The sequence below is a fragment of the Canis lupus genome, chromosome 27 (assembly GCF_011100685.1).
Source record: "Canis lupus familiaris isolate Mischka breed German Shepherd chromosome 27, alternate assembly UU_Cfam_GSD_1.0, whole genome shotgun sequence".
Classification (NCBI taxonomy): domain Eukaryota; kingdom Metazoa; phylum Chordata; class Mammalia; order Carnivora; family Canidae; genus Canis; species Canis lupus.
Window position 1 is genome coordinate 18,112,180 of NC_049248.1, and position 22,360 is coordinate 18,134,539.

Below are 22,360 nucleotides of genomic sequence, written 5' to 3' on the forward strand. Positions count from 1 at the left end.
AACTTGGTCTATGAAATCAAGAAATTTGCAAGTGCAACTCTATGTGTAAAGCAAGATTTACTTATAGCCTAAATTTACATTTAGTAGATAACATTTTGGGCCAACTCATCATCACTTACCTGACAACGCCTCCCACCTACAGAGATGGCCCTCTGACTGCCTTACCCATGACAGCTGGCCACTGGCCCAAGCTGAACTAATTAGATTCTTCCTACTGAATTTTGAATGAAGATGCAGAAACTCCCATAAATCAGCTCTGGTTATGGATTAGGGAGACCCAGGAAATGAGGGCAATGGATTGGCGAGGCATGATGGCACAGTTGCCAAGTAAAGTATAGACATCCTATAATTTTATTTGCTAAATTTGGCAACCCCACGCAATGTGCCATGTATAAGTGAGGAATGCTGCTCTGTAAAAAGAGAGTAGAAACATAGAGATAAGGAAAATCCTCTCCATGGGAGAGGGGATGAGATTGAGTAAAATGGAAAAATATACAACTTTTCAGTCCTCAGTTCTGTCCCATGGGAGATCTGGCTGTATTTCCTGTCCTTGGGTTCTATAACATACCTTGCCTTTTTATAAGAGATTCTTCTTTTCTTCAGATTGCTTAGACGACATCTGTCTCTTAATATCCAGTATGTCCTAAGGCATGTATAATATTGTCATATTTTGAGGGAAAGTTATTATTTCACAAACTTTAAAGAATTCAGAATCCATGAGATAGGTGAATGGAAAACTCATTTCTTATTTACAAGAGTAGGAAAACTTGCTTCTTACTATCAAGAGTAGGAAAGTTTGCCTTTCAGTAATAAATACCATGAATATCAATACTTATTTAAAAATTCTATATTTGGAAACTTGGTATTCAGAATAGATCTCCTTGGTTTCCATATACATATCAGTTGAAGCATAAACTTATTTAATGTACTTCTTCCAGATATTACTCTCAAATGTTGTCCCCAGAGTAAAAACTATGAAATGGCAAAATTCTTTGATTATGCTTATTCCCCCTCTTCCCTTTCTCTTTCCATAACCTCCCTCCTCCTTTCTCTAAACTCCTTAAGTCCTTCCAGAGGAAAAAAGGCCATAAAAAAAAAAAAAAAAAAAAACCCACCTACACTTGAGTGTAAATTAGTCAGACATGCTATTTAAATTTGGATTATTTGCATTTCTTAAAAAGACCTTAAGAGAGGGAAGCCAACAGGACATTTCTAGCTCCCTGTGAGCAACAACCCTATGTAATGTGGAGTTTATATTAAACAATATCAGTTACTTGATGGAGGACAGATCATCATGCTGAATGTTCAAAAAAATCACTGTGGTCTGGTTCAGTCTGTCCAAGCTGGGACTGGGGCTGGAGATGACTTTTCCTGAGGTAGATCTGGGTGCAAGGGACAGTTGTCAACTGAGCAATAGCCCAACTCCTCAAAGAACAAAGAAACAGGGCCACCTAGGTAATTCAGTGGTTAACCACCTGCCTTTGCTCAGGTCCTGATCCCTGGGTCCTGGGATCGAGCCCCGCATAAGGTTCCCCACCTGTCTATGTCTCTGCCTCTCTCTCCGTGTCTCTCATGAATACATAAATAAAACCTTAAAAACAACAACAACAAAGAAACAGAGTTGACCATAGGCATAAAGCAAAGACAAGAAATAATCTAAAATATCCACTTGGTAGCATATTTCTAGGGTCTGTTGCATGGAGCAGCCAAGCAAGAGTGAATACTCTTATTATAAAATTCTTTTTTTTTTTAAGATTTTATTTATTTATTCATGACAGACACACACAGAGAGAGGCAGAGACACAGGCAGAGGAAGAAGCAGGCTCCATGCAGGGAGCCCGACATGGGACTCGATCCCGGGACCCCAGGATCACGCCCTGGGCTGAAGCGCAGGTGCTAAACCACTGGGCCACCCAGGGATCCCCCTATAAAATTCTTGAACCTATACAAAACACAGGTGGATAGGGACCTCTTAATTTTACCCACAAGTTATCAAATTGTTCCTTCTATTCAAAAATATCTGCCCCTCTCCTACCTGAAACTGTACTAATTGCATGCTTTATTAGTAACCGATCTCTTTTTAGTTTTAGGGCAAATTATCAGTCTTTCATACCTTAATGTGAACTATGAAAGAATCAATCAGTCCTAGATGTATTTTAAAATGTGGAAATGTTCTTATGGCTAGAGAGAAGGATGAATTACTTTGAAGGGCCGACAGGACCGGTTGGGACAAGAAGGCAGAGCTCATGACACTTAGTATCCAAAGGCTGGAATTAAGAGACGAGAATCAAAAAACAAGCACAGAGTCCTTAAAATCAAGCTTCTTCGTTTAAATTTTAATCTGTAGTTGATCTGTCCCATAAAACTACTATAAACTGAATGGAAAGAACAATATACAACACCTTCATGCAAACTGTATCCTCTTCAGGTGCACAGCTTAGTGAGCAGAGTAGGTATAGATTCCAGGCCCTCCCCCTATTTGCTTAGCTGGGCATTCCTGTGTAGGATTTACACAACTGTATGTGCGACAATCCCTTGTCCTCTGCCCTCTCTGCTCACCTCAACACATACATACATCTACCTGCTGCTGGATGAAACGTGACTTATCTAACAAGATTCAGCTCATGGAGTACTTCCAGTGTGATTTTCACAGCAGAAACCTCTCCACTACCACTTTTTTTTTTTTTTAAGATTTTATTTATTCATTCATGAGAAACACAGAGAGAGAGAGGGAGGCAGAGACACAGGCAGAGGGAGAAGCTCCATGCAGGAAGCCTGACGTGGGACTCAATCCTGGGACCCCAGGATCACGCCCTGGGCTGAAGGCAGCGCTAAACCACTGAGCTACCCGGGCTGCCCTTCTCTACTGCTTTATATTAACAAGAAAGAAGTACCATAGAATAGTGATTAATAGTACCACTCTGAAGTCAGATTGCTTGCGCTCAAATCTCAGATCTGTCATTTATTAGTTGTGTAACTGTGGACCTATTCTTTTATCTATCAAATGAGGGTAACATGAGTAACTACCTCATAAGTTTGTTGTTGGATATATTGCAAATTAATGCACATAAAGTGCTTAGGACAATGTTAGATGCATAATGAATATTCCATAGATAATTGGAATCGCTATAACTCAGCAGTTGTTAATAGTACATCACTTATCCCATAGTTGTTAATTTGCATATATCTAGTTTTTGGTCAAGGAACACGTTTTTTTTTTCCCCCTTTGTTATCCATAGAACCTAGCAAAATATAGGTACTAGAGGATACAGCGTGTATTTTGGTGAATAAAGGAATAAATCTCTGGCACATGGTTCCAAAGGAGATTCTTCCCTTGAGAAAACAGAATTGCAAAGGGAGAGGAGTCCCAAAGAACAGTACATTCCAGGTTTCTAACCTGAAAACCCCAGATCCACTTAAATGAAAAGTAGAGATATGAAAGTAGAGATGATCCTATGGTGTGAACCTGTTAGGCTGAAGGAGAAAGCAAGCTCACCACTTGAGAGCAAAGGGGAAAAAGGTCCTTGGGACATAGGTGAAGATCCTCATTCCACATCCTAGACCTTGACCAATCCCAATTGAGAAGCTCCTCTTCTTCCATCTCTTTCATATAATAAAGTGAGTTGGATTTATGTGAAACTGGGCAAGTCTTTAATTGGATAGAGATCGGGGATACTTGTGAGTGCTAAATAGAGGGTATTTCAGATTATTCGTACCTAGATTTGAGAAGTTCACCAAGGATACTGAATGGCACTTAGCATGCTGAGTGTCACAATATTGGTACCCAGTAAATGTGTTACATTGATCCATAAGTAAAAGAAAGAATAAAATGCTGAAAGCATGACAGAGCAATAAGTGAATCAATCAATTGTGGAGGCCAATTCAGAAATTACATCATATAGGGGATCCCTGGGTGGCTCAGCGGTTTAGCAACTGCCTTTGGCCCGGGGTGCAATCCTGGAGTCCTGGGATCGAGTCTCACATCTGGCTCCAGCATGGAGCCTGCTTCACCCTCCTCCTGTGTCTCTGTCTCTCTCTCTATCATGAATGAATGAATGAATGAATGAATGAATGAATAAATAAATAAATAAATAAATAAATAAATAAATAAATAAATAAGAAATTACACCATATAGGCGACAGGTTGGCAGCATTCCTTAAACTGTGTCTCAGGGAACACTGGGTCGGGGAGAAGCTAAAAGGTATATAATCATTGACATTTGAAAAAGGCAGCACACTATACAGTGGAGGTTTTTGCTTCGGGGGTTTTTGTTTTGTTTTATTTTACTGAACATTAGTTTATTGAGGACTCTCTTTAGCTTTGTTTAGTTAATAGCATGGCACATTTTCCCCCTGCAGAGTGTTCAGTAGTCTGGCCCTGATTGCTGAGAAATTTGAAGAACAAAATAATCTGAAAGTTTGAAAAATACTTAAAGCTAAAATTGACGTATATGCTTTGAAAAATTAAATCTTTTATTTTAGGATTTTATTTATTTATTCATGAGAGGCACAGAGAGAGAGAGAAAGAGAGGCAGAGACATAGGCAGAGGGAGAAGCAGGCTCCCTGCCAGGAGCCTGATGTGGGACTCGATCCTGGATCTCGGGATCATGCCCTGAGCCGAAGGCAGACACTCAACCACTGAGCCATCCAAGCATCCCTGAAAGATTAAATCTAATGCCCATTCGAAAACAAGAGTCATTTCTGGTATAAGGTTGTGACATTTTCTCAAGATTTCTGTCACGGTAAATATGGTAAGTGTTTTTATTTTTACTTTTCAATATATTCTTTATTCTGGTAGACTATACAGGGCATAAAATTTACTATTTTAACCATTTTTAAGTATGCAGTTCAGTGGCATTGAGTACATGTTCCAGGCTGTGCAGCCGTCAATACTATATGTTTCCAAAATTTTTTCATCATCCCAAACAGAAACTCTGTACTCATTTTTTTTTTAAGATTTATTTATTTATCCATAAGAGACACAGAGAGAGAGGTAAGACACAGGCAGAGGGAGAAGCAGGCTCCATACAGGGAGCCTGATTCAGGACTGGAATCCAGGACCCCAGGATCACGACCTGAGCCAAAGGTAGACGCTCAATCACTGAGCCACCCAGGTGCCCCAAAACTCTGTAATTATTAAAGAGTAACTCTGCATTCCCTTCTTCCTCCAGGCTCTGGTAACCTCTAATATACTTACTGTCTCTGTAAATTTGCCTATTTGAGGTACATTACATAAATGGAATCATATATTTGTTCTCTTGTGTCTGGCTTATTTCACTTGGCATTGTTGTCAAGGTTTACCTGTGTTGTAGCATGAATCAGAATTTCATTCTTTTTTAGACTGAACAATATGCCATTGTATGTATATAGCACACTTTTTGAAGTCCATTCATCTGTTGGATGGATTTGGGTTATTTCCACCTTTGGGCAGTTGTGAATAATGCTACCAAGAACATTGGTATACAAGTATATGTTTAAGTCCCTGCTTTCAATTCTTTTGGTTATATACCAGGTGGAATTGCTAGATCATATGATAAATCTATGTTTAACTTTTTGAGGAATCTGTGTTTTTATTTTTTACATGCCTGAATATTTTTTTAATTGCTAAGTTAATAAAGTCCAAATTTTGATATGCTATGCCATAACTCATACTAAGAATATGTAAAATTTAGCAGGAATTTTAGTTAATCATCATCATTTTATAAGAAAAACAATTTCTCCACAATACTTAGTACTAAAGAATATCCTTGGGATGTGATAGGAGGAGATTGCTATAATCACATAGCATTACATCCGAAAATGTACAAAGACAGTAAAAGTATGTCTGTCCCTCTCACTCCCCTTCCTCCCAGCATCAACCATGGATCAATGCAAGAATCTTTCTCCAAAAAAAAAAAAAAAAAAAAAAATCTTTCTCTAGTCTCATTTTCTCAAGGTGGCATGCCACCAAATGTCCTCAATGCCTCTTCCCCTTTTCCCCTTTGGATGACTATTTTTTTATTCTTACCTAACCAAGAATAAGGCAACATGTATCATTTCATTGAACATTTATATCTTCAATGTTTCATTTTCTTACTTTTTTTTTTTAAGATTTTATTTGTTTATTCATGAGAGACACAAAAAGAGAGAGGCAGAGACACAGGCAGAGGGATAAGCAGGCTCCCTGCAGGGAGCCTGACATGGGACTCCATCCCGGGTCCCCAGGATCAGGCCCTGGGCTGAAGGCGGCGCTAAACTGCTGAGCCACTGGGTTGCCCTCATTTTCTTACTTTTTAATTATTGTTACAGCCTGCACTTATTTTATTAGTTAACATTATCATGTAGGCTATTTATTTGTTAAAAGTCATACAAAAATCACTCAATTCTACAAATCTATTAATAATGATATGTGACATAAACACAAGGTTGTGAAGACTTTCTGATGACTGGATAAATTTCACCACTCAATAGGCCCTTTTTCTACTTAACCACCTTTGCCCCACTCTATGAGCATTATTTGTCCTTGAAAAGTTTCTTCTTAGGTTAATTCTTTTAAGTTGAAAAGTAACATTATTTTTAATGGGAATACTATGATCTGCAACCTCTGTAAAGTAAACAAACATCTGACTCTAAAGCAAATTTTTCTTCTCTATTCTCTATATCTTTATTTTAAAAAGACGAATGTGGCAAAATCCCCGTTAGCTCTTTGGATTAGACCAGTGCTGAAGGGGTGCTAGGAAAGAGGTGGGTAGGAAAAGAAGTAGAACTACACAGAGACCAGAAAGGATTGTGAGGTCTGATGGCTAGGAAGAGGAGAGAGGAGAAGAAAGACATCATGATGACAAGAAAGGACTTCTAGTAGTTGTTTGCTTTGTGTTTTGGCAGGTGTCCAGAAAACTAAAGAGAGGGGTAACTAATGTAGATATGATCCGTAACTCATAAATTTGACCTGACTGCATTGTAACGAAGTTGGTCAAGTTGATGGTTATAAGGAATGCTATAGGAATTGTTGTGGGTTTCAAAGAATTCACAGAAGGCCAGCAGTAAACAAATATTTTTGTAATATTTTCTAGAAAAGAAAGTATATTCCAAGCTATAAAACATAGGCTTTTGTGGTTGTTTTGGTAGCTGTCATTTTTAAGGAAAATTAATTTTACCACCATCCGTGTCATTACACAATGTACTGAACCAACTTTATGTGTCAAATGCTAAAAGATATAGAACAGTAATTATTTGTCTTAGAAATCTAGGGTGCAGGATGAGGACAGCTACTAGGAATCAAAGTATATATCCATGTGCATGTATACATATCCCAGTTAAAGTGGACATTAAAGTTAACAACTGATAACAATGATCAATGACATGTTTTAAAATTAAAAAGAAATGTTGAGATCCATTACTGTATTTAGGTGGTATTTACAGGCAAGAAATAAACAAAACCAAAAACAAAATAAAATGGGATTTGACAGTAAAGGAATGGCCAGGCTTGCTGCAGCACATCACACACGTGATGTGCATCACACTTGATGCAGTAGCATCTTTCAGGCAGCACACTCTTATGATGTGTCCAATTTCTTTCTAATAGTGTGTTGCATTCAGTATTGCTCTAAAGGACCTGTCCTCTTAGAAATCATTTTGTTGGGGCACCTAGGTGGCTCAGTGGTTGAGCATTTGCCTTTGTCTTGGGTCATGATTCCAGAGTCCTGGGATTGAGTTCCCCGCGTAGAGCCTGCTTCTCCCTCTGTCTATGTCTCTCCCTTCCTCTCTGTGTCTCTCATGAATAGATGAAATCTTGAAAGAAAGAAAGAAAGAAAGAAAGAAAGAAAGAAAGAAAGAAAGAAAGAAAGAAAGAAAGAAAAAAGAAAGAAAGAAATCATTTTGTTATTCTGAAATTTTGTCATAAGCTTTTCCCCAGAGATAATTGCAAGTAACATTTTCTTATAATCCTCTACACATTTTTCTCCACATATTTTTTTTCTGACAAAATTAGGATTTAAAAATGGCACAAGACAATTATTTGTGTGTATTCTGGTTTCTATAATTTTTTTAAAGATTTTATTTATTTATTCATGAGAGATGCAAGAGAGAGAGTCAGAGACACGGGCAGAGGAAGAAGCATGCTCCCTACAGGGAGCACCATGTGGGACTTGATCCCGGGACCCCGGGGTCACAACCTGAGCTAAAGGCAGACACTCAACCACTGAGTCACCCAGGTGCCACTAAAACCACATTTTTAAGGTCATGTATTAACAGCATAGGTATACTAACATGTGCCTACCAAAATCCAAATTCTTAAGCATTTATGGAAAAAAAATCACTGAGATAAACGACTATGCATATAATTTTGCCCACTTTTCTTATTTTTGCCTTAGGATAAATTCCAGAAAGTGTTATTTCTGGGCCAAAAGATATACTCAATTTAAGACATTTTTCTTGTGTGGCCAAGTTATTCTCCAAAAAATTAATGCCTATTTAATTCTCACTAGTAATGTATGAGAGTTCCACCTTTCCCCAAAACCTCTGTTTTTCCTGATGTCATTTTTCTGCACCCAGTGTTAAGTAGTACTTAAGGAAAGGAATTGTCTAATAATTATTTCTTCAATGTTTAATATAGTGCCTGTCACACAGTTTGTGTTCAAGAAATACTTAATAAATTAAAGAACAAATGAAGAAATATATATTATTCTAAGCTAAATATGAAGTGAATATGGAAAAATAATAAAATGCAGAGGAAAAAAAGAAAAACTAAACAAGGAATCGGGAGGTTAGTGCCCCTCCTAACCAGTTTCATCCCTTTCAACAAATAATTTAACCTGGGCAACTTCTCAGGACTGATTTCATGGGCATGCAACCTGTGTAGCCGCAAAGGCCTGTGCCCTCAGAGGTATCCTATGATTGGCTTATTGCCACCATCTTGAAATGCCTAATGATTTTTGAACAAGAAGCCCAACATTTTCATTTTCCATGGGCCCCACAAATGATGTAGCTGGTCCTACCTCTCCTTCCTACATCTATAAAACAAGATCAAGAAAATGAGGCCTGTTCAAGTCAGCAATTCTGGTTCAATGAGTTTTTCCTGAACACAGGAGGCTAGTATTTAGATACATAAGTATTTGGGAACAATTCTGAGATCCATTCTTATTGCTGGATGAAGATCCTTCCTTCTGTGAATCATTCAGACTTTTTTTTCTAACTCATCTCCATCAGAGGACCTCCTTTGTCCTCGCCCTTCTGATTCTACATTGCACTGGATTATATTTACTCCTGTGGCATTGCAACCATTAACCTTTAAGTATGAAGGGATAGAAAAAGAAAGTTTTTCCTTCTTCCTCCCTCCCTCCCCAAAAAAAGAAAGGCGAGAGAGAGTAGGGAGTGGAGGGAGGAGGAAGGAAGGAAGGAAAGAGGGGGAGGAGGAAGGAGGGGAGGGAGGGAGGGAGGGAGGGGAGGGGAGGGAGGGAGGAGGAGGGAGGGAGGGAGGGAGAGGGGGAGGGGGGAGGAGGGGGGGGGAGGGGGAGGAGAGGGAGGAAGGAGGGTAGGGAGGAGGGAGGGAGCGAGGGAGGGATTGGGGAGGGAGGAGGGGAGGGGGGAAGGAGGGAGGGAGGGAGGAGGGAGGGAGTCGGGAGGGAGAGATGGGCGAGGGAGGGAGGAGGGATGTATAGAGATGAATTGGATGTCAGTTGTATCCTTCCTTCCTTAATTCCTTCCCTCTCCTATCTTCTTATTCTTCTATTCTTTCTTTTCTTTTTCTTTTTTTTTCTTTCTTCTGTTCCCTCTATATGGGGCCCGATTTTGTGACCCTGAGATCAAGAGTAACATGCTCTCCTTAAAAAAAAAAAAAAAAAAAAGAGGGGATCCCTGGGTGGCTCAGCGGTTTAGCGCCTGCCTTTGGCCCAGGGTGTGATCCTGGAGTCCTGGGATCAAGTCCCATGTCAGGCTCCCGGCATGGAGCCTGCTTCTCCCTCCTCCTGTGTCTCTGCCTCTCTCTCTATGTCAATCATGAATAAATAAATAAATAAATCTTTTTTAAAAAAAAGAGTAACATGCCAGCCAGGCACCCCAAGAAAGTTACTTCTGATGATAAATTCTTCTGGAGCAAAAGAAAGAATTATCTAATACAATTTCTGTAACGATGGTATTGAGCAAGAAAAAAAAGACTTCAAAAAATCAATTCAAGCTTCTAATTAGCTCATAGATAATCAGAATCTTGGATGGTGTGGTTCCTTTCTCTTTCTTTCTTCCTTCCTTCCTTCCTTCAACTGTTTTTAAAAGCACCTGATCTCCATCTCCAAATTAAGTCTAATTTCATAGATGACAATTCCCATATACAATTATTTCAGAAGGGAACAACTGCTGCTCCAGTTTTATTTTTGAATAATCATTTTGAAAATAAATGATGGACTATAGAGGAAAAATCACAGCAAGCTGCCCAGAGACAGGAACAGCATGCAAATTACTACTAATTTAAATTACCTTTCTTTCTTCTCTACTCTAGGAAGATGCCATTTTTATTTTAAAACATTTATATCTGTGCAGTTCGAGCTATTTCAAGATGCTATCTATTTCAACACATTACAAAATGTAGTGGGTAAATGTTCCGCCATTTTACAGAGAGATGGAAAGTGAAAATAACCTGCACCGAAGTTGCACAAAGCTTAGATCTCTGAGTCAGTGCTCTTTGCTCCATCTCAAAATGTTCAATAAAAATGCAGTACCAAGTAATGGACTGGAACAATTTGAAAGTTCTTTTTTTTTTTTTTTTAATGTTTTCTAAAGTGTTTACTCTTCAGACTTCATTATATGTAGGACAACCTATACGATATAAATTTTCTTGACAACTTTGTCTTGCCCCTAATAAGTAGAACTTTTCTGTAGATTATGTTTTTGAGAGAATTTTGATAAAACTGGCATGGTTAGTATTCTGAGCCTCTTCCTGAGAGCTAGGTAAACAGAACGTAAATACAACATAACATATGTCCATCAGTGCACAGTTGGCAAAGGTACCTATTTTGGTTCAAGTTTTCTGTCAATTTTGCTTTTTTGTTTGCAATATACCATCCTGGCACTGTGTAGTCTATAAAGAGAGGAAAGTCGTATGGATATTTGAAAGGTTAACTATCTTTTCACTATTGTATTGCAAATTAAGATATCAAAGAAATAATAATCTACTTACCAGAATGAGTTAAAGCAGCTTTTTTAAGGGTCTGCCTTATTCTCAATAAATAATAAGGTAAGCAATGCGAAAATCTGGCTCATCTAAAAGAAAAATCAGGGATCCCTGGGTGGCACAGCTGTTTGGCGCCTGCCTTTGGCCCAGGGTGAGATCCTGGAGACCTGGGATTGAATCCCACGTCGGGCTCCCGGTGCATGGAGCCTGCTTCTCCCTCTGCCTGTGTCTCTGCCTCTCTCTCTCTCTCTGTGTGACTATCGTAGATTAAAAAGAAAAAAGAAAGAAAAATCAGGAGTTACTGATGCATGAGGCAAATTTTATGTATGAAATTTTGATGTGTTTGGAGATTCATATATTCATTCATTTAAAAAATTATTGAACACCCAAAATGTACTAAGTGCTGTTAAATAAGATAAACATGATATATTTGATAAGATTAGGTTCATCTGAGAGTAGCAGAAGACTTCCCCCGCCCCAAAACAGCATTAGCTTAAGACAGAATTTGATTTCTCCTTCACTAGTAAGTTCAAAGCAGTTACGTTGGCTCTGCTGCCTGTAATCCTTAGGGACCCAGGCTACATCCAGTTGCCTGCTCTGCCATCCCTAGGGTGGCTTTTGTCTTCTTCACCCAACAAAGAGCTGTAGGCGCCTCATCCACATTCCAAGCAGGTTGAGGAAGATGGGGGGGGGGGGGGCGGGGGGCACAGAACCAAGTATTTGCAAACCATTTTTTAAGGATATTTCCCTTAATCTGTCATACATTTCTCTGTTTATATCCCACTCACCAGAGCCCAATCTAAGGGCTCACATCTAGGTTAAAGGGTGCCTGAGAAATACATTTTTATTTCAAGCATCCAAACATCCAGCAAAAAATGAGTGGGTTGAGGAGGGGGGTGGAATTTAATAGAGAAGAAGAAATGTTGGGGTAAATAATTCATTTCTGCCATACATGGCCCTGGACTTCTTGTACCTAAGACCTTAACAGAGCTGGAGGAGGGAGGAAGAAAGGCAGAATCAGTTTAAGGCATAATTCAATTTCAAGAAATCCTTGTAGAGATCATGTTAATTAACAACAGCTATTCAGGTACCACTTTCTCCTGGAAGGCCTCCTGGACACCTCTCCTTGTGGCTGCAGGATGGATGCCCTTTTTATAAGCTTTGACCTTCCATCTTGTGCAGTATTTATCATACCATTTATTACCAGTATAACATTTGTGTGTTTATCTTTTCCCCATACCTTTCTACCCCAACTTGATTGTAATGCTTCAAAGGCCAAAATCTGAATTTGTATTTCTTTGTGTCCAGACTCTTCCTAGCCTAGTTTATGATATATACTAGATTCATAAAAAATGTCTAGTATTTAAACTGGATGAATAAATAAACTGTGCATAAAGGATCTCTAATGAAAGGTAATAAAGATTAGTTTCCATAGAGTACGCAACAGTATAAAAAGAAAAATTCCTCCAGCTATCAAAATATTTAGCACCAATTTTTTTGCTTATGAACATGAGTGATTCTTTTATTTTCATCAATATTTAGAATAGCATTTGATTTTCTGAGCATGTTTAATATTGCTGATAAACAGAATTAATTGCACTTTGCCAATGATGAATGTTATGACAATTACAAAAAATCTGAAAATTACCCTTTTATCAAGATTGCCTAAGAAACCGCTTAGAAATGGTCTAGGAAAAAACTAAGTAGCTAATTCTATTTCTTCTATAGAAATGGCAAAGTTGGGCTCAGAATGACTCAATTGGAAATAGAGTAACACACATGACTCTAACCAATGTTGTTTCCTAGGTTCAGATCCTCACACGGTTGTAGCAGGGTAGACTACCAGTGGACTAAGGTTTTCATCATAATGTGTTCCAGCTCAGTCTCTCTTCTTCCGTCTATTATCCAGACACAACCACATGAAAAAGAGAAATTTAAGCAGCTATGATTTATTTTTTAGCCCTTTTCCTTGTAAATCTATTAAATTCCATTGTAATTATTCATAACTTTTTAAAATTTTCATAGGTCAAACATGCATATTCTTCAGATCAGAAATCCAACTGATGAGACACTTCTGAATTTATAACTCCTTGCTTTTAAGAAAAATATATCCAAAACTGAAAAGTGGGGATCCCTGGGTGGCTCAGCGGTTTAGCGCCTGCCTTCAGCCCAGTTTAGCGCCTGCCTTCGTGGAGTCCTGGGATCGAGTCCCACATCAGGCTCCCTGCATGGAGCCTGCTTCTCCCTCTGCTTGTGTCTCTGCCTCTCTCTTTCTCTGTGTCTCTCATGAAAAAATAAATAAAATCTTTTAAAAAAACCCCAAACAAACAAAAAAAAACAGAAAAGCTTTTTTAAAAAGGCTCCAGTTTTCCCCCTAGCACTATACACTGTTACTTTATGATCCGTTCAATTACTAAGCATTTGTTGAATACTAACTATATACAAGGCAGTGCCTGATACTACAAAAAATTTGCATTCACATTACATTTTCTTTGTTTTTTATTATTATTATTTTAAAGATTTTATTTATTTATTCATGAGAGACACACACACACACACACAGATACAGAGAGACAGAGACACAGGCAGAGGGAGAAGCAGGCTCCATGCAGGGAGCCTGATGTGGGACTCAATCCCGGGTCTCCAGGATCATGCCCTGGGCTGACGGCGGCACTAAACCGCTGAGCCACGCAGGCTGCCCCACGTTATATAATTCTTTAAATTGAGCTATATGATATATTACAATTAATTACAGATACTCCAATTTAGATTACTGTTTATATATTTACTACTCTACATGTAACTGAAATAAACAACTGGAAACTGAGGAATTCAAAACCAAGAAAAAGTGGTTGAGAAAATAGACATACACACATGCGTGTGTACATGATTTTCCATAAAAAGATATGAATCAACAGGTGAGAAAAATACTTTTGCTTTAAGCAAATAGTGTCTTAAAACATTAAAGAAAATGTGTCTGTTCAGAGAGTACTGGTACACTGTCTAAAATACCAACAGTGAGGGAGGAAATGATTCTCCTTCATCCTTTCAATTATTCCTCAGACTTAGGGCATGAGATATGATAACCTTTATTATTTATAGCCATACACATAATTGTGATTTGGTATAAGCCTATGTATTTTTTCCCTCATTCACCTAACTAAAGTATTGATTTTATAAATACTGAATATTATTCTTATCAATATTTTTCTAGGAAGAATTCATTCAAAAGATGCTTCCATAGATCTCTTTACCAAATTAAAATAATGCTGAATCCTTCCTGTCCTTCATTATTTCACTTGGTATAACTACAAATTTCAGTATTTTTAAAGGCAGGTAGACAGCTCTATAGAAAGCAGCTATTTTCACATACTGCTATGCTGATGTTGGGTCCATGCCATTTTTTCCTCTTCTATATGGGATAGTCTATAAAAAGCTGAAGAGAATGTTAAATCTAAGAAAGGATGGAAACATGACTCACTGGCAAGTTGCTGCAATACAAACAGAAATAAATATCAAATATGGAGTGAAGTATAGGGCACTATGTAAATGTCAGTACTATTATTCATTCATGTAAATAACATTTATTGAAAGTGAGGTGATAAAGATAAACAAAATGTTTTGGGAGAAGAAAGAGATGAAGATTATAATAACAATGCAGTAGAAAAGATATGGGAGCTTGTATGGTGGATGGAGTAGCTAGATTGCCCCAAAGGAATAAGGGATGGTTTCTTAATGGAAATAATTTTGAGCTAAGCATTTAAACATAAGTAGGAGTTTGTTAGGTAAACAGAGAAGAGAATTCTAGGGAGAAAGAGTAGAATATACAGAGACTTGAAAGAGTCTGGTTTGTTCGGAGAACAGTAGGCCATTCCATATGGCTAACATGCAGGTGGGCAGGGCACAGATCAAGAAGGACCTTCAATGCCAGGCAACAGGCTTTGCATTTCATCCTCTAAGTTTTTTGAGCCATGAGAGGATTTTACGCAAGAAAGGAATATAATCAGATTTGCATTTTTAAAAAGATCATTCTGGTAGCAGTGGTGAATGCTTATATTAGGATATGGGAAATGAGGAAGGGAGGTTACTTTGTGATACCTTTAGTGCACAATTAATAGAATGTATTAACCAACTGGATGTGGAAGGATGATTCGGAAGTTTCTGGTGTGGTATTTGTTTGGATGATGGTAACATTCACTTGGAGGAGACTATATTGGAAAGGTGCATATTTGGAAGAAAAGTGACTTGTTTTGGAATGTTGAGTTTTGACATATATGAGGAACGTCCAGAAAGAATATTCTAGGAGGAGCATGTCTACAAAGAAATTTGGTATATGATCTAGAACTCAGGAGAGAGAACTAAGCTGGAAATATAGATTTAGGAATTATTATCATACTGGGCATTGTTCTCAGAAGTTACCATGTATACAAATCACCAAAGTGCTTGTGAAATGCAGATCAGTCTAATCCTCAGAGATTTTGGTTGAATGGGTCAGGAGAGAGGCTCAGGAACCCATAATTACATAAGCTTCCCTGGTGACCATCCTATAGATAATCTATAGGAAGAGCAGGAGAACTTCAAGGCAGTGGTGTCATGAAATTCTAAAGTAGAAAGTCTCAAAGGAGTAGAAGTGGTGACTGACATGTGAATACAGCAGGGAAGCCAAGAAAGCTTGAAACTGAAAGCATCCACTAGACTTGGCAGGGGACACTGGTGACTCGGAACAGCAGGTGCAGTGAGGTGGTGAGAGCTGACATCAACTGCAGTAGGTGGGAGAGAGTGAGGATAAGGAAGAGGACACAACAAATGAAGCTTGGCTAAACAGGAATACCTTGTGGACAAAATGTGAAATCTAATATCTCAAAGACCTGGTTCAAACCCTAAGTCTGCCACTTAATGGCCGTATTATAAGTATCTTCATGGGATCCACTTTTTTTTTGTTGATAATGTTAATTACGTTGATGTTACAGAGCCATTTGTACAAGTTAAATACAAGAGTACATGTGAAAGAACTTTGTAAAGTTCTCTTCCAAACTTCTCTATTAACAAACTATCTGTGTGGCAGGAAATCCTAAGCAGTTCTATATAGCGGGTATCCTACTCGTGTCTGTGCACTATGACAAAACATCCCCAACTTCAGCTATTGGATTGCGCACCCCATCAAAGCAGAAGACTTTAGAGGGAAAAATAATCATACGTAATATCTTAAATAGACCAATATCTTAATATCGCTTTTTACAGACGAGGATTCAGAGGTCTGAGAGGAGTAGTGTTTAAATGACTTGTTCAAAGTCATACAGCTAATTAATGGCAAAGCCAAGCATAAAATTCAGCCAGACTGCTGACTCACTCTATCCTGCCCCCTGCCCCTGCATTATAACATACTTCCTTTCTTAATTCTCCATTTGAATTTTGGTCTTTCTCTTTTACAGCAGAGAGAAGTAGGTGATTGAAGCTTTGCTTATTAGGGTAAAGAAGAGGTGTTTAATCTGAGCAAGTCCGGGGGTTCAGATGTAAGCTCCTTGAAGACATTTTTGAACTTCCTCTCAAGCTTCTTTCCAAGTCTCCAGGCAGATGCCAACTGAGTCTAGAACCCCAGATGTAGTAGAGGGATTGGCCAGCAGCAGGGTAACTAGTGCTGCTACATATTTCCTTCAGTTATCCCTGTAAATAACTGAAGAGCTCTCCTAAACATCAACATTAAAAGACTGTACTTTGCAATAGGTCTCGAGTGATTCACAGGACACCCTCTGGAAAACAACTGTTATAGAAGGTTTATTTCTATGACAAGGATAAAGATGCTGCTTCCATAATGTACTTAAGTATTTATATTTCCATCTCCCTTTCTAAGCTGCCCAAAGCAGGCCAAGTCTTTTAATCCCCATGACCCAGCAGAATGGCAGGCACACCATACATAGTAGGGAGCCTATATATGGTTGTTGAATGAATGAGTGAAATAATTTTATCCATAATTCTGTTATCAACTTACTCCTTAATAGAAAAAAAAATCCTTGGGATGCCTGGGTGGCTCGGTCAGTTAAGTGCCCCATCTTTTTCTTTTTTTCTTTTTAAAGATTTTATTTATTTATTCATGAGACACACAGAGAGAGAGGCAGAGACATAGGCAGAGGGAGAAGCAGGCTCCCCTCAGGGAGCCTGATACAGAACTGGATCCCAGGACCCCAGGATCACGACTTGAGCCAAAGGTGGATGCTTAACCACTGAGCCACCCAGGCATGCCAAGTGTCCCACTCTTGATTTTGGATCATGGTCTCAGGATTGTGGGATTGAGCCCTGCATCTGACTCTACACTGGCCATGGAGCTTGTTTATGATTCTTTCTCTCCTTCTCTCTTTGCTCCTCCCCTGCTCTCTCTCTAAAAAAAAAAAATAATAAAATAACAAATAAAAAATAAAATTAAAACCTTTGAAGAGAAAAAACCTCTAATAAATCAACTTCCAAATATTATTTTTCTTCCCTCTTAGACACTCATTTGCCATCTTTTCTGCCTAGATTTCCACTAAGCTAATTGGATCCTCTATTTTGCCCTTCCTCATAACTTTTCATGATCCAGAATGCTCTGGAGATGACTTAATAAAGGAACTATTTACAATATTTTTAATTTCATGGACTAATGTATAACAAAATACATAAGGTAATGAAAATATATTCGGAGATATAATCTAATCAAAGTCACAAAACTTTGTTGGTAGATTTTAATAAACATTAATATGTATGAACAAATGTTTCTTGATAGTAAAAGGATTTTTTTTTCTCTCTCTCAAGAATCTCTCTACTTTCCAGAGTTCATGTTTTCTTCATTGCTTTTTATTAAAAGGAGGAGGTGGGATTGATTTGTTTACCAAGATGTCATCTTGTTCTTCTTCCTTTCACATATTTTGAGAAACTTTCATTTAGGTTATTCTTATCACCATGTGTATTTTTCTGTTATATTTTAACTGGAAGCTCTTTAGGACAAAGATTGTCCTCTATCAATGGAGTGATGTTTATTTTTAGTGTTCAGTACTTTTGAAACCTCTTTTTTTTTTCAGAGAAGCTGCAATAGTCATAGGATAATACTCCTCAAAAAAGGTAGATCATGACATGAGAAATTAAATAGTCCCATAGGATAGAAATATTTTTTAAAAAGTAAGAAAACACAGAGGTTAGATATGAGTTTAGTTCTGAGTCGGTTACTGAAGAGTTACGGGGTGGTACAAAGAGGGTATGTTATTGGGAAATAGCTCCTTTGGGAGGTGGAGGCATTGAGAAGAAAATGAAATTCAATAACCATTTTGAGTACTGACTCAAGGGTGGGAAGGATTCAGTTATGGGGAAGACATGACTCCCAGCATCCTGCAGTGAACGAGACACACCTGTACAACTAAAAGGCAAAACAGACCAGGATAAGGCAATTAAGTTTCAGACAAAGGACATTCTAGGAAGATTTTTAGAAATATGCTATTTTACTCATTAAGGATGAAAATTATCCAAAGAACTCAACATTCTAAAGTATGAAGCTTCTTTTAAGGGCTCCCAGAAGGCATGAGGGCCAGTCTTTCCCCCAAAGTAGAAGCATACCTCATTTTGTACATACATCTTAGTTTTTTATTTACGGCTTTCCTAGATTTGAGGACATATAGAATTGTATTAGACACACACACAGAGAGAGAGAGAGAGAGACAGGGATACAGACAGAGCAGAAGCAGGCTCCCCTGAGGGAGCCCAATGTGGGACTTGATCCCTGAACTCCAGTATCACACCCTGAGTCGAAAACAGAGCTTAACTGCTGAGCCATCCAGGCATCCCTGTACTTAAGATTTTAGGTTAGCATTTAAGCACTGTGAATGTGATTTCTTAAGATACACATTTTATTTTAAAGATTTATTTATTTTGGTAGGGGGAGGGGCAGAGGGAGAGGGAGAGAGAATCTCAAGCAGAATCCCCTCTGAGCACAGAGCCCAACCACCTGAAGATCATGACCTGAGCTGAAATCAAGAGTCTGATGCTCAACCTCCTGAGGCACCCCAAGATACACATTTTTATTAAGTGACTCTCTATCACCTTTTGAAATATGCCTTGCACTAATGAATCTTATAAAATCAAAGATTTTCCGATAAAGGGAATCCCCATACAATATATGGCCAACCTAAAGACTTCTTAATAGTACACAGTCAAAAAGTCAAATACTATAGCTAGACTAACAGTAGATTTCTAAAGTTATTATGGCATTAGAAAGATTCACTTTAGATTTTAAAATTTCTAATGATAGCACAATATAAAGCCAATAGCTCTTGATTTTCTTGCTATGTAATAACCAGTGACCACTGATGGTCCTGTGGAACATTTCCTGCTAGTTATTCATTGACTTTAAAAAAAAAAAAAAAAAGGCACTTTTTCCAGAGACTGGGCAGGAGATAAGATGTCAAGAAGTAATAAGTAGCAAAATGAAAGAGGAGAATGCAAAGGCACCAAAAAGAGAAAACATTAAAGTGATGGTTTTTTTTTTTTTTCCCTGTGTATGCAGATGGACAGGAAAATTATAGCAGTAATTGCAGACTTCTTTTCACCAAAGACAGACTGGCCTTGGGGAATTAGAGTATGAGAGAAAATGTCCAATGAAACTGCATTCTCATCCAGGCCCCACCTGACTTGCTGGATATGGCTTTGGCCAAGGTCATTTACTCTTTCTGTGCCTTAGTTTCCTTAAATGTTGAAAGAGATGGTTTGCTTTTTTGAGGTACTGGAAAGATGAATGAGATAAAGCTTCAGGAGGCATCCAAGACTGGTCAGAAAAGGTGTTATAGGAATATCAAGTAGTACTATTATTATTGAACTGTGTATCCTGTTGGAATGAGTCATCTTGCTGCAAAGATGCATAAGCAATTTCAAGTGTGGCAGGGGACCAGAGACAAAGAGAAGAGGCAAGTTCTCCTAGGTTGTGTTATAGGAGATCTCAGTTGCATTGAAATCTGCCCTTTGCCTGTTTAAAGAACAAAAGGGTGGGGTGCAGACGAAACAAGACTTTAAAAATATGTACAGCAATGTGAAATAGACTTTTTAAATTCTAGAGCCAGTCTGAATCCCTGCTTTGTCCCTTATAACTGTGACCTTGGGCAAGTTATGGTTTCTCTAACCTTAATTTCTTTGCATCTGTAAAATGGGGATTAATTATCATAGCATCTATACGGCTGTGGGGATTTAAAAATATGCATCGTGGCAAGGACTCCAAAAAGTTGGCTACCATTGTAGTTCATGGGAGGTAGAGGAAAGTAGAAATCCAGATTGGAAACAACCGAATCTCTTTAAAAAAAGAGAGAGAGAGAGAGAGAGAGAGAAAAGTCAAGGTTTTATTTTATAAAATATTAGGATTTAAGGGGCCTACGAAGAGGCAAACTTGCTTTTGTCAAGTCTGAATTCTACTATTTCACGGGCCCACGGTAACTAGTGAAACCTTTGATATCGGGCTCGCAAGACACAAACAGGGGAAGCCTTCCGTGTGCTTCAATAAAACAGTTTTCTATTTTAAAGCGATATATATATATATATATGCGTATTTTTGAAAAACCTCTGATACCCAATAGCTCTAAAATAACAAAGCTCAGCTGCGGTGCTCCCGTTTGTTGCAAAGAGAGGGCGAACTGGGGCGCGGGATTAGGCTCCCTCTGACTCCCGCTCTGGGCTGGGAAGCCTTCGGGCAAAGCCCCGGGGGCAGGACGAGGCTTTTTTTTTTTTTTTTTTTTTTAATCGATCCCGGAACCTTGGTGCGTGCGGGCGGGGCGGGCGGGGCGCGGGGGCGGGGGCGGGGCCTGGCCGCGGGGCGCGGCGCCACTCGCCCATCCCCCGAGCGCGCGGCGGGGCGTCCGGCCGGCGGCGGCGGAGGATGCGGAGGGGCGGCGGCGCGGGCGCGACCCAGCCGGGGCTGCGGGGCGGGCGCCGCCCGAGGGGGTAGGGCGCGCGCGGGGGCGCGCCGGGCCGGGGAGGCGCGCTCCGGCCGCGCTCGCTCCGCGCCGCCTGCGCTCTCTCTCTCGCTCTCTCTCTCGCTCTCTCGCTCGCTCGCTCCCTCCTCCCGCGGCAGCCGCGGCGGCAGGCCGGAGAAGGCGGCGGCGGCGGCGGCGGCGGCTGGGGAGCAGACATGGCGGCGGACCTGAACCTGGAGTGGATCTGCTCCCTGCCCCGATCCTGGACTTACGGGATCACCCGGGGCGGCCGCGTCTTCTTCATCAAGTAAAGAGCCGGGGACGGCGCGAGGGGCGCGAGGGGCGCGGGCGGCCGGGCGGCCGGCGGGAGGGGCCGGGGGAGCCGGTGCGAGCCGCTTCAGCCCGGTCGGCTCCCCCGGCCCCCGCTCACGCGCCGTCTCTGCCCGTTCTCTCCTCCCCGCAGCGAGGAGGCCAAGAGCACCACCTGGCTGCACCCCGTCACCGGCGAGGCCGTGGTGACCGGACACCGGCGCCAGAGCGCAGGTAACGCGCGCGGAGCGCGGGCCCGAGCGGAGTCGGGCTGCGCGGGGAGGAGGCGGCCGACCCCGGCCGCCCCCGGCCGCCCCCGGCCGCCCCCCGCCGCCCCCGCCGCCCCCGCCGCCCCGCCCCCCGGCGCCCTGCCCCGGCGCGCGGCCCTGGGGCGAGGCCGGCGGGGGCGGCCGCAGGTAGGGGCCGCGGGACTCCTCCCGAGTCCGCCCGCCTCCTCGCAGACGGCGCCCTCCGCCCTCCGCCCTCCGCCCCGGCGCCCCCAGGGAGACCGCCTCCCCTCCCCGGGAAATCTGGGCTCCCGAGTTCCCCCCCCGCAGCCACTCCTGAATGCCCCCCCCGACACACCCCGCCCCCCGATCTCACCCCCTTTCGGCCTTTGGGAAGTCCTTTCCCACTCCCGCCCTTGCAGCCCGGGACCCTGGCACCCACCCGTCGGCCGGGATAATGGTCTCCACATCCTCCTCCCTGCTCCCCGGACAGCTGCCTCCAGTTGTGCGGCTGCCTCCTCCTCCTCCTCCTCCTCCTCCTAGGTGGGACTTGTGGGTAGGTGACTGATGGAGGAGGAGGAGGAGGAGAGGACTTGGGGGGGGGGGGTGCTGCGATCCTCTGTGTGACACTGAACGGTTCGGGCAGCGCCCGGCGCTTTTCCTGCGGCCCCCGAGCAGCAGCCGGAGCCGGCGCGGGCACTTGCCGCTGCAGCTGCTGGCCGGCGAGATTCAAAGTCCCCGGCAGCAGCTCGGAGGTTGC

The 22,360-nt window shown here is 41.0% G+C and overlaps 1 protein-coding gene and 1 long non-coding RNA gene across 20 annotated transcripts in view; one reads left to right on the forward strand and one right to left on the reverse strand.

Annotated features, from left to right (window-relative positions):
• The window catches only part of LOC102157247, a 62,047-nt gene extending 39,868 nt beyond the window's left edge, over positions 1 to 22,179 (reverse strand). Inside the window, exon 1 of the long non-coding RNA XR_005379919.1 lies at positions 22,043 to 22,179. This is a non-coding gene — a long non-coding RNA (uncharacterized LOC102157247). The remainder of the gene's footprint in view (positions 1 to 22,042) is intronic.
• Positions 21,145 to 22,360, forward strand: part of PLEKHA5 (pleckstrin homology domain containing A5) — a 242,104-nt gene continuing 240,888 nt past the window's right edge. For 7 of the 19 annotated variants that reach the window (XR_005379918.1, XM_038576960.1, XM_038576962.1 and 4 more), the window contains exons 1-2: positions 21,145 to 21,371; positions 21,528 to 21,607. Coding sequence is in view for 18 of the 19 variants with exons in the window: in XM_038576960.1 (XP_038432888.1) it covers positions 21,280 to 21,371; positions 21,528 to 21,607 (172 nt within the window). In the remaining variant the exon portion in view is untranslated. The remainder of the gene's footprint in view (positions 21,372 to 21,527; positions 21,608 to 22,360) is intronic. The other 12 variants (XM_038576948.1, XM_038576953.1, XM_038576949.1 and 9 more) reach the window with 8 other exon arrangements.